Genomic DNA, 12,080 nt, shown 5'->3' with positions numbered 1-12,080 from the left:
ACTCTGCACTGGAACTAATTTGTTGTCCTTTGCTTACTTCTAAAATGGGGGAACTTCTGTGCGGACCAGTACTTGAGCTGTGTGGTTTAGCGAAATTGCTGCTTTGCTACTGATTCCCTGGGGAAAGCTTTTTGTGCAGCTCAGGTTTTAATGGTTGACTTTATAGGTATTTGTGGGTCTAGTGAAACCCAGTGCACCTGATTTAGAAACTCTGGTCTGGGCCTGAGTCTTTTCATCAGACTGCATGCCATGCAATTCTATATTCCTGACCAGTCTCCTCTGAATGGCCCTATGCTGATCGGGGGACAGATCAGCTGTCCTTGCTGTGCCCCAGTTTTCTCCCGGTGGGCCCGTCTCCCCTACTGCCCATGCTGCAAACACTTTCCAGGGGACGGGCCATGTGCCGGTCCCTTGTGATGACTCACTGGCCTCTGAATGGCTCCTTTTTTTCAGTGTTGTTGCTCCTCAGTCCTGTGTGGGTCCATAGGAACAGTATTAGTGGTCTTGCTGGCCTAGGGGTCACCAAGGCCCTCTTCTTCCCTGCCGCCTTCAAGCAACTTTATTCAAAGGGCACAGCTGCAGCTTTTGCCAGCTCCTGCTCCATGTGTTCAGCAGCTCCAGCCTGAAAGTGGTCAGGGCTCAGAACACTAGGAGCAGTTTTTTCTTTCTCTCATCATGGCTTCTCCCATCTTCATGCACTCCGTAGGTCTCTCTTCCTCCTCCCTGAACTCTAGCAGCCCCAGCTTGGCTGTTGTTGCTTTTTTATAGTTGTAAATTGGTTGATTTGTGGGACAGAGTGATGCTGGGGACCATCTATTCTGCCATCTTGCCTGGAAGCCCCATGAAGCTAAGATTTTAATTCTGAGGTTATATAGTGACAGAGCTCAGAACAGAAATTAGGTCTCCTGGCCCCCCCTCCAGTGCTCTCTGATGCTTGTTCTTTTCCCAGTGGACACTTAGTGCAGGAGATAGCTGGAATTCTGGGACAGGTGCATCTGGCATGAGCCTCAGGCTGCTTCTCCTCATGGTGGAAAGTGGCAGGCAGCTGGCAGGTACAAGCAGATCACATGGTGAGAGGAAGCTAGACAGCAGCTTCACAATTCTGACTGAAAAATTATAGTCGAGCAAATTTTCCACTCGATGGGTGACCAAACTGTTGTACCCAGATTAGCTGCAGACAAGAGCAGAACTTTCAATGGAAATGTTCAACAAGTGTGATCAAGATTCTGAAAGCATTTCTTCAAAGATTTGTAACGGATGACATGTGTCTTTACAGTACCATCCTGAAGGCAAAGCACGATCAAAGCCATGGCTGCCAAGAGGTGGAAGTGGTCTAATCAAAGCAAAAGTATTCATGGTCAAGAGCAAAGGTCATGGCAACAGTTTTTTAGGACACTGAATGCATTTTGCTTGTTGACTTTCTGGGGGACCAAAAAACAAGAACTTAGAAAAAACTTTTAGAAAAGTCAGCCAGAGCTTGAGCAGAAAAACACCCAGGATACTTTCACCAGAGAGTTCTTCTCCACCCAACAAGGAATTTTGCTTATTCCTCTCATCAAACAGGCAGTTTTGCAAGAGTTTCAATGGAAAATCATTAGGCATCCACCTTACAGTCCTGATTTGGCTTTTTCTGACCTTTTCGTTTCTTAATTTAAAAAAAAAAATTAAGGGGCACCCACTATTCTTAAGTTAATAATATGAAAAAGACTGCATTGACATGGTTAAATTCCCAGGATCCTCACTTCTTTAGAAATGGACTAAATAGCTGGTATCATTGCTTACAAAAATGTTTTGACCTTGATGGAGCTTATGTTGAGAAACAGAGTTTATAATTTTTTATTTTTGTCTTTTATTTTCATTTTTCCTTGAACTTTTTGAAGTCCCCTCTTACACACAACATTTTCACACATGTACATGTGCATACTTTGCCTTTTACTCTCAATCTTCTTTCCAACTTATTAGGATCTGTTTACCTTATTGTTATTCAGGATTATTCACTCTTAAATTATCCCAGCTCTTGTAACCTTGAAGAATAAAGCTCCAAATGGGAAGTAGAACATATATAGTAAAGAAGGATAGAAACACTCCTTTATTATCTGCCACATCCTGTTGATCAAAGCAAGTCATAGGCTAACCCAGGTTCAAGGGAGTGCAGAAGAAGCCATCTTATGATGAGAGGAGCAGTTATATTCCATTGCAAAGAATGGAAGCATGATTCCTTGGGAGTCATTATTATCTGCCACCATGAAAGTAACTTTAGGATATTAAAGTTTCTAAAAAGCCTAAATAAAAAGTATTATTTTGTTCATTTATGTTTTATGTTGTTAAAGAATTAAAATTACAGTCAGAAAATGTCTGATATACTTAGATCAGTAATTAAAAGCAGAAAGTGGCAGTATGTAGGGTATTAACAGTAAAACATGTATCTTTAATTTTTATGTGTTTTGTTCTGCTGGTTTGTAATCTCTCTTAGGTCAGGGATGTGATTTTAATCTTCCATGCCTTGAACAGATTAAGTGTTCTGAATGGTTATATTTAAACACCATGAGAAATAAATAAAAACAACTAATGCTTTAAATAGTAAGTTTCACACCCAATACTGTTTCTTATCCTATAGATTCAAACAATTGAGAACATTTTGGTTAAATGTTCTTGACATTGAATAAATTTGGGTTCCCAGTATGTAAATAATTTGTTATTTAAGCAAATTCATTTTTATTTTCAGTTTTTCAGTTTTAGCACTTCATAGCAATGAACCCTAATTTTATCTAATTTTTTTCTTAGAGATAACTAATTTATCCATTTTTCAAATAAATCTAGGGAAGAATTTCTTGCCCTGATTTCTAGTTTCTGGGCCATAGAATTCAATGCATGGTGGAGGAGAATTTGACAGTATACAGATGTGATAAGGCATGTGAAGTGCTGTGTAAACTTTAAAGTGCTATTTATAAAATGTCCATAAAAGTATTTGGTGTTTTTAACAAGAAAAGGTGTATATTTTATTGAATATAAATGTAGCAAATAATTATAGACTTCAGTTGTTTATTGGTACTACTTTTTTTTTTTGTCTTTTTCCGTGTCCGGCAATGGATCGCAACCCTCGGTGTTGCTCCCGCGCCTCGCTCAGCCAGTGAGCGGGAACCGGTCTGTATGTGGGAGCCGAACCCTCGGGCGGGAGCGCCGCCGCGCTTCCCAAGCGGCGCACTATCCAGTGCACCACCGGGCCGGCCCCTATTGGTACTACTTTTGGTTGATCAAGGATAAGGGAGCTGAAGTCATTGTAGAATAACTTACTGTATTGTTTATATATAAAATAACATGATCAGAGGAAGTGGTTTTTTAAGTCATTTTTTGACAGAAGTATTGCTTACATTTTAAATTACTAAAGTTATAAAAAGAATCTCCTTAATGTATATATGCGGATTATGTGTATTATATATGTAGGTTATAAATTTAAATTTGGTTTTACTTTATTCATTTTTAGAAATATAAGGAAAAGGACAAACACAAACAAAAACACAAGAAGCAACCAGAACCAGCACCTGCATTGGTTCCATCTTTGACTGTTACTACAGAAAAAGTAAGTTTTAAGTATTATGTAATAACTAGTAATGTACTGATTTTTACCCCTATGAAGTACGATTGTGTACAAATAGAATTAAAAGATTATACAAATCTTTTCATGAACTTTTAAAAGTATCCTTGTATTTTCATTCCCAGCACTGTGATTCTCTTACTTTTCCCATCTCTCCAAATATTCATCAAGCAATTAGGGTTCCTACTTTTTAATTTTTTTCCCCATCTTCTGTTTATTCTATACTTGTCTCCAAAGACTTGAATTAGGCTAATAAGTGGGAGGGATCACTGAGATTGAGAATTTCAGCTTTGGACTTCATCCACCTGTGATTTTCAGTTCTGGCTTTACCACTTACTGATTGAGCACTTAGGTTAATTAACTTCTCTGTAACTCAGTTTCATCATCTGTAAAGTGGGGGAAATAATTAGTGAAATTAATGACATAATACATGTATAGCAATTAGAACGGTATCTGGTTCATAGTAAGTATTACTTAGTAAATGTTAAATATTATTAGGGTTATTATCATGTGGTAAGTATGAAAATGGAAGCAAGGGTAGGTGGCTGGGATAGAGTAAGCAAGTGGAGAGTGCAATAGGCGATGAGGCCAGGGTGAGGGGCCAATCACACAGGGTCATATAAGCTACAGTAAAGGCTTGTCTTTTAGTTTGAAAAGTGAGCTATTGGAGGACTCTGAACTGAGCCAAATTACCACAAACTTGGCAGTTTAAAACAACATAAGCTTGTTATGTCACTGTTCTGTAAGCCAAAAGTCTGGGTATAGTTGGGTGGTTTCTCTTACTCTGGGTCTCTCAAGTCCAAAATCAAGATGTTAGATGACCTGGGTTCTTATCTGAAAAAATCTGCTTCTAAGCTCATTCAGGTTATTGGCAAAATTCAGTTCTTTATGGTTGTGGGACTGAGGAGCCCATTTCCTTGCTGGCTGTCAGCAAGGGGCCACCCTTAGCTCCTACACCCTCTCTCAGGTCCTTGTGCCCTCTGTCACGTGATCCTCTCCATCTCAGAGCCAACAATAGCATGTTGAGTCCCCCTTGCACTTGAAATTTCTCTGACTTCCTCTTGGCTGCATCTCTTGCATTTCGTCAGAGAAAGTTCTATTCATATCAGGGCTCATATGATTAGATTGGGCCTACTTGAAAAATCCAGGATAATTTCCCTATTTTACAATCCATAAGCTTTAATTAAATCTTCAAAGTACCTTTTGCCATGTAACATAATATATTCATAGATTTAAGGGATTAGGAGTGGACATCTTGTGGGGGCTGTTCTGCCTACCACAGATATGTTAGAGTTGGGATATCAGTCATACAAGTAGAGATGTTGATTAGTCAGTTGGATACATAGTTTGACATTCAGCAAAGAGGTTTAGGCTTAGGATATAAATTTGAGAGTTATATTCATATGGAGTGATTTAAAGCCATGAGACTGGATGAAATCAATAGGGGAAGAGTGAGTGCTGGTAGAGAAGAGAAGAGGCCTCAGGAGGCCCATGGGCCTCCTGTGTTGAAAAGTCTGGGACAAGAGGTGCAAACAGCAAAGGAGACTGAGAAAAGGCCAGAATTTAGAAGAAAACCAAGAGGATGCGGTGTGCTGATCAAGTTAAAGGAGGAATAAGTGATCTGTGTAATGTAATAATATAAGCACTAGCCATTGGATTTTATCATGTAGAGATCATTAATGACCTTGTTGAGCAGTTTTAATGTATTGGTTGAGGTAAAAGCCTGATAGGAGTGGGTTTGAGAGAGAATGGGAGGAGAAAAGTCAGTGAGTACAAGTGATTGCTTTGAGGAGCTTTTATATAAAGAGGAGTGGAGAAATAGGTGATAACTGATTGGTCAGGGAAGTGGAGTTGATAAAGGGTATTTTTAAATCAGAGAAATAACTGCATATTAGTGTGATAGTAGGAATCATCCAATAGATAGAGGAAAATAATGATAAGACAGAGGCAAATTGCTGGGGTGATATCCTTTAAGAATATGAGAAGGGATGGGATCTCCTGCCAAGCTGAAAAGATGGCTGTGGTAACAGGAGAGAAGGCAAAAAGATATGGGAGTGTACAGTGGGCGTAGATAGGTGTGGTGGTGGGATTTTGTGGAAAATCTTTTCTGATAAATTCAGATTTTTCCAGTGAAGTAAGAATCAGTGTTAATCAGTTGTGAGAATGAAAGAGGAGTGTTAGAAATTTGAGCAAGGAAAAGAGGTATATAATAGTTAACTCTAATAATGGGAAAGAATCATGTAGAGGCCTTGAGTGTTTGAAAAGGGGAAGAGTGAGGTACAGGCTCCTTCTTGACCCCGCTGGATGGTAGAAGTTATAGGTTCCTTTATGGCAGGGTGTCATTTTACTGTTGGTTCACCACTCTCTTATCTTCTTTTGGTGGAAAGGTAGGGATAGGTCAGGGAATGCAAGGCTGAGATTTGCTCAGCACTTCAGGGTTCCTTCTGGCTATGGTTCCATGCTTCATGTTAGTGGGGCACATTTAAATTGAAAGTCACAGGGAACTTTGACTACTTTAATTTTTTAAATGCCTGTACTACATAGCAAGTTTTGGTTGCAAATTTTTGAATCTTGCTTTACCATCTCATATACTTTAATAAAAAATTCCATTTTATTTCTGTATTAATTTAAAGTTTACTGGTCTTAAATTTTTAGTTGCACTCTCTATGACTAACCTTTAACTTAAAACATGTGGACTCTAAACGTTTTAAAACTAGAAATTAGCAACAAGTAAATACTTCAATATCATGTCATGTTAATGTGGTGTTGCTGTAGTCTTTTAAATACTGCAACTACAATTTACCAGTATAATATTTGCACATGAATCCTTGATAACCATGGTAGTAGACCATGGTGATACATTAATACAGTGGTCACTCAGTATCCATGGGGGATTGGTTTGACGACCATCCAAGGATGAATCCCTTATATAAAATGGCGTAGTATTTGCATATAACCTGTGCACATCCTCCTATATACTTTAAATCACTGCTAGATTACTAATACCTAATACAATGAAAATACTATGTAAATTGTTATACTGTTTAGGGAATAATAGCAAGGAAAAAGGATCTGTACTTGTTCAGTATAGACACGGTTTTTTACCCCAGATATTTTCTATCTGTGGTTGATTGAACCCATGGAAGTAGAATCCATGGTTATAGAGGACCAAGTTTACAAAAAAGTTGCTGGAAACAAAGTAGGATTTCATGTTAATCAGTAAGGTTGTTATCAAAAGGAGCATAAAAGTAAGTATCTTGTCTAGAAAACATAGCTTTTTGTTTCTATCGTTGAGTGTTCAGGTTCTTCGGTAAAAAAGGATTAGATAATCTGAACACAGGGGATTTGATGTCTGTAGGGACTTGATGTAGGGAGCCCTTTAATATGATAAAACAAGTAGAGACTGCTTGTGTTTTCAGGACTGTGTTTGATTCCCCTGATTTTCCTAATTTATAGTCTTTCTGAGCATTTCAAACCAGTTTCCTTCTTTCTGTGGTACAACAGTATATTGCCAAGGAAAAATGAGGGAGAAAGTTTTTGCTCTTGACCTAATGGAGATTTGTTTGGTATCAATATTATTTTTCTGAAAAAAGTTCTTAGATGCTTGTAAGCCATGGTTAAGTATTGTTTTAAAATTTTTGACAAAATTGAACCTAATATCTTATTAAAAGTAATCTTTATTTAACATCATTACTTTTCATCATTGTTAGAAGACTTACTAGTTGTTTTAGTCTTTTTAGCTTACTTTTAGTCTTTTTAATTTTGGAGTGATTTTTCTTTTAAACTACAGTATTTCTTTTTCAAAAGATTTTCTGTGCACCAGAGATATTTGATCAGGTTTTCTCTTTGTAACACTTTTAGGAGAGGATAAAGGAGGATCTAATTTTAGATAGATCTTTTAAATTAATTGTTAAATTTTGCACTGCTTTTAATAAAGACTATGTGAATGTAGGACAATTTTTTTTTTTTTTTTTTGTAAAATAAGTTAACTGTTTTTTAAATGTGTAATTTAAGAGTTTTTGGTGTTTCTTTAAAACTTAAAGAAATCTTTATACTTTTTAAGTTATAATGAAATCCAAGTGTAGATTTATCTACTCTGATTCTACTAAATCACTTTGTCTCTTTGTTCTTTCTCTGTGTTATTCAGTAACAAAATTGTATTTGAAAGCTAACCTTTTTTATGGGCCGAGCCCGTGGTACACTCGGGAGAGTGTGGCGCTGGGAGCGCAGTGGCGCTCCCGCCGCGGGTTCGGATCCTATATAGGGATGACTGGTGCGCTCACAGCGCTCACTGGCTGAGCACGGTGCGGCCGGTCTCAAAAGGACAAAAAAAAAAAGAAAGCTAATCTTTTTTAAAAAGTAAACTTAATTTTGAAGGAAATATATGGACACATATGATAACCATATGACAATAAAGGTGTTCAAAAATTTAATGTATCAAGAAATACATTGGACCTTTTGTTAGGCTTTATTGAGGTATAATTGATACACAATAAATTATATATATTTAAATTAGAGAATTTGATAAATTTTGACATATGCATACACTAGTGAAATTATTACCACAATCATAGGCAAAAGTTTCCCTATGACTCCTTTTAATCTCTTTCTCTTTTGTTTTTCATCCCTCACTTCTGCCCAGGCAACTGCTGATCTGCTTTCTCACTTTGAATTAGTTTGAATTTTCTGGAATGTTAAAAAATAGAAACATGTAGTTTGCACATTTTTTTTGTCTTGCTTTCACTCAGCATAATTATTTTGAGATTCATCCGGGTTATATGTTTCAGTAGTTCATTTTTGTTTCTGACTACCATTTTCTTCTATGTATATATCATAATTTATTGATCCATTCACCAATTAATGGACATTTAGGTTGTTTTAAGTTTTGGGCTATTACAGATAAAGTTGCTGTGAGCATTGCACAAGTCCTTTTTACACATATATGCTTTCATTTCTCTTGCATAAATAACAAGGACCATAAATACCATGTGGCTGGGTCACGTGGTCGGTGTGACTTACCATGGTAAGTGTATGCTTAATTTTTTAAGACACTGTCAAACTATTTTGCAGAGTGGTTGCATCATTTTAACGTTTTCACCAGCAGTGTCCTAAGAGTTCCTGATCCTGTACATTCTCTGCAACACTTGGTGTGGTCAGTCTTTTTAATTTTATCTCTTCTAGTTGGTGCTTAGTGGTATCTCACTGTGGTTTTTATTTGCATTTCCTCAATGATTGATTAAGTTAGTTATCTTTCCATGTGCATATTTGCTGTTTATTTTTGGTGATATGTCTGTTTAGATCTCCCCACCACCTGCCCTTTTTTATTGACTTGTTTTCTTTTTTTTTTTTTTTTTTTTTTTTTTTGTTTTTTTTCCGTGTCCGGCAACGGATCGCAACCCCACGTGTTGCCCCNAGCGCTGCCGCGCTTCCCAAGCGGCGCACTATCCAGTGCGCCACCGGGCCGGCCCTTGACTTGTTTTCTTGTTAATGAGTTTTGTGAGACTTCGTATATTCTGGATGCAAGATCTTTATCAAATATTTTATTTGCAGGTATTTCTCCTATTGTGTGGCTTGTCTTTTCACTCTTTTAGTGTTTTGAAGAGCAGACATTATTAATTTTATGAAATTTATCAATTTTTTTGTGTTTTCCCCTAGAAGTTTTATATTTTTAGGTTTTACATGGTCTATTTAGGCCTGTGCTCCATTTTAAATTAATTTTTGCATGTGGTGTTAGTTACAGATCAAAGTCCATGTATTGGGCCGGCCCTGTGGCTCACTCCGGAGAGTGCGGTGCTGGTAGCGCCGAGGCTGTGGGTTCTGATCCTATATAGGGATGGCTGGTGTGCTCACTGGCTGAGCGTGGTGCAGACCACACTTGCCGAGGGTTGCGATCCCCTTACCGGTCAAAAAAAAAAAAAAAGTCCATGTATTTGAATATAGATATCCAGTTTTTTCCATAGCCATTTATCTAACAACCTGTTGTTTCTTTCCTGATTTGCCTTTACTCCTTTGTTGAAAATCAATTGACCATACATGTATGGGTCTGTTTCTGAACTCTGTTTTGTTCCATTGATCTGTTTGTCTGTATTTACATTGGTATTATACTGTTTGGATTAATGTAGTTTTATGTCAGGTAGGGTCCATCCTCCAACTTTTTTTTTTTTCTTTTCTTTTCTTTAAGTTGTCTTGTTCTTTGCATTTTAATACAAATTTTAGAATAATATTGCCAATCTGTAGAAATAAGACTGGTAATATTTTGGTTGGAACTGCATTCACTCTATAGAACATTTGATGTATAATTAATATCTTAATATAGAGGCTTCTGATCCATGAACACAGTATGTTTCTCCATTTATTTAAATCTTTGATTTATTTCAGGAATGAGTGTATAGGTCTTGTATATCTTATCTCAGCTTTATCTCTAAATATTTAATGTTATTTGATGTGGTTGTATTTTCCAAAATGTCAATTTCTTTTTTTTTTTTTTTAAAGATGACCGGTAAGGGGATCTTAACCCTTGACTTGGTGTTGTCAGCACCACGCTCACCCAGTGAGCGAACCGGCCATCCCTATGTGGGATCCGAACCCGGGGCCTTGGTGTTATCAGCACCGCACTCTACCGAGTGAGCCACGGGCCGCCACCAAAATGTCAATTTCTTTTTTTTTTTTTTAAAGATGACCGGTAAGGGGATCTTAACCCTTGACTTGGTGTTGTCAGCACCACGCTCACCCAGTGAGCGAACCGGCCATCCCTATGTGGGATCCGAACCCGGGGCCTTGGTGTTATCAGCACCGCACTCTACCGAGTGAGCCACGGGCCGGCACCAAAATGTCAATTTCTGATTGTTCCTTGCTCGTATATAGAAATACAGTTGATTTTTCTATGTTGATCTTATATCCTCCAACCTTGCCAAAACTTTCATATTAGTTCTAGGAGGTTATTGATTCCATGGCATTTTCTTTATAGATGATTATGCCATCTATGAATAAGATAATTGTACTTTGTTCTTTCGAATCTGGATGCCATTTATTTCTTTTCTTATACTGGCTGGAACACCCAGTGCAATGTTGACTAGAATTGGTGAGAGTGGAAATTTTTGTTTTGTTCTTTATCTCAGGGGGAAGTGTTTAATCTTTCACCATTACATATGGTATTGAGGAAGTTTTCTTCTATTCATACTTTGCAGAAAGTTTTTATCAGCCATGGATATTGGATTTTGTCAAATCATTTTTCTATATGTTTTTAACAGAGGTGTTAATGAAATGATTATATAGATTTTTTTCTATTTTATTTTAGTCTATTAATATGATGCATTACAATAGTTGATTTTCTAATGTTAAAATAACCTTGTACTCCTGGGATAGATCTCACTTGGTCTTGATGTGTTATCATTTTTATTTATTGTTGAATTCAATTTGTTGAAACTTTAAAGGAACTTTTGTATCTGTTTTCATGAGGGTATTGGCCTGTAGTTTTCGTTTCTTACAATGTCTTTGTCTGGTTTTGGTGTCAAAGTAATGCTGACCTCCTAGAATGAGTTAGAAGCATTCACTTTTCTAGAAGAGTTTGTGTAGATTTGGTATTATATCTTAATGTTTGGTAGAATTCATTTCTAAAGCCATCTGGGCCTGGAGTTTTCTTTCTGGGAAGATTTTTAAGTATGAGTTCATCTCTTTAATAGATACAGGGCTAATCAGGTTATCTGTGTCTTCTCAAATTAAAACATTTTATATGTTATATGTATTTTATACTATATTCTTACAATAAAGTAAGCTAGAGAAAAGAAAATGTTCTTAAGAAAATCATAAGAAAGAGAAAATACATTTACAGTATTGTATGTGTATTTATTGAAAAAAATCTGCTTATTAGTGGAACCACACAATGGAAAAGGTTAACTGTATTTTTTCTAATTCTGTCTTTCTGGTAGAGAATTGGTATAATTTCTGAAATGTTTGGTAGAATTCACCAGCAAACCCATTTGGGGCTGGTGCTTTCTGTTGTAGCAAGTTATTAAGGATTGGTCCAATTTCTTTGATAAATATAGGTCTATTTGGATTGTCTGTTTCTTCCTGTTTTGAGTTTTGGCAGATGTATCTTTCAAGGAATTGGCTCATTTCATCTAGGTTATCAAATTTGTAGGCATAGTGTTGTTCGTGGTATTCCTTTATTATCCTTTTCATGTATGTGGCATCTGTAGTGATGGGGCCCCTCTTTCATTTGACATTAATAATTTATTCCCTCTCTCTTTTTTTTTCTTAGCCTACTAGAGGCTTATCAATTTTATTGATGTTTTCAAAGAACCAGCTTTTGATTTTGTTACTTTTTTTTTATTTTCTGTTTTTTATTTCATTGATTGCTACTCTAATTTTTATTTTTATTTTTATTTTGTTCTGCCTACTTTGGTTTTAACTGGCTCTTCTTTTTCTTTTTCCTTTATTCATTCATTCATTTTTGGCCCCCCCCCCCCCCCCCCCCCCCCCCCCC

The 12,080-nt window shown here is 36.9% G+C and overlaps 1 protein-coding gene across 1 annotated transcript in view; it reads left to right on the top strand.

Annotated features, from left to right (window-relative positions):
• MLLT10 (myeloid/lymphoid or mixed-lineage leukemia (trithorax homolog, Drosophila); translocated to, 10) overlaps positions 1-12,080 on the top strand; it is a 230,102-nt gene that overhangs the window by 138,526 nt on the left and 79,496 nt on the right. The window contains exon 8 of the mRNA XM_008579437.1: positions 3,485-3,580. Coding sequence (XP_008577659.1) covers positions 3,485-3,580 — 96 coding nt within the window. The remainder of the gene's footprint in view (positions 1-3,484; positions 3,581-12,080) is intronic.

The sequence above is a fragment of the Galeopterus variegatus genome, unplaced genomic scaffold (genome assembly GCF_000696425.1).
Source record: "Galeopterus variegatus unplaced genomic scaffold, G_variegatus-3.0.2 Scaffold1884, whole genome shotgun sequence".
NCBI lineage: Eukaryota > Metazoa > Chordata > Mammalia > Dermoptera > Cynocephalidae > Galeopterus > Galeopterus variegatus.
Note: the sequence above shows the minus strand (reverse complement) of the source record. Positions and strands in the feature narration are given on the sequence as shown.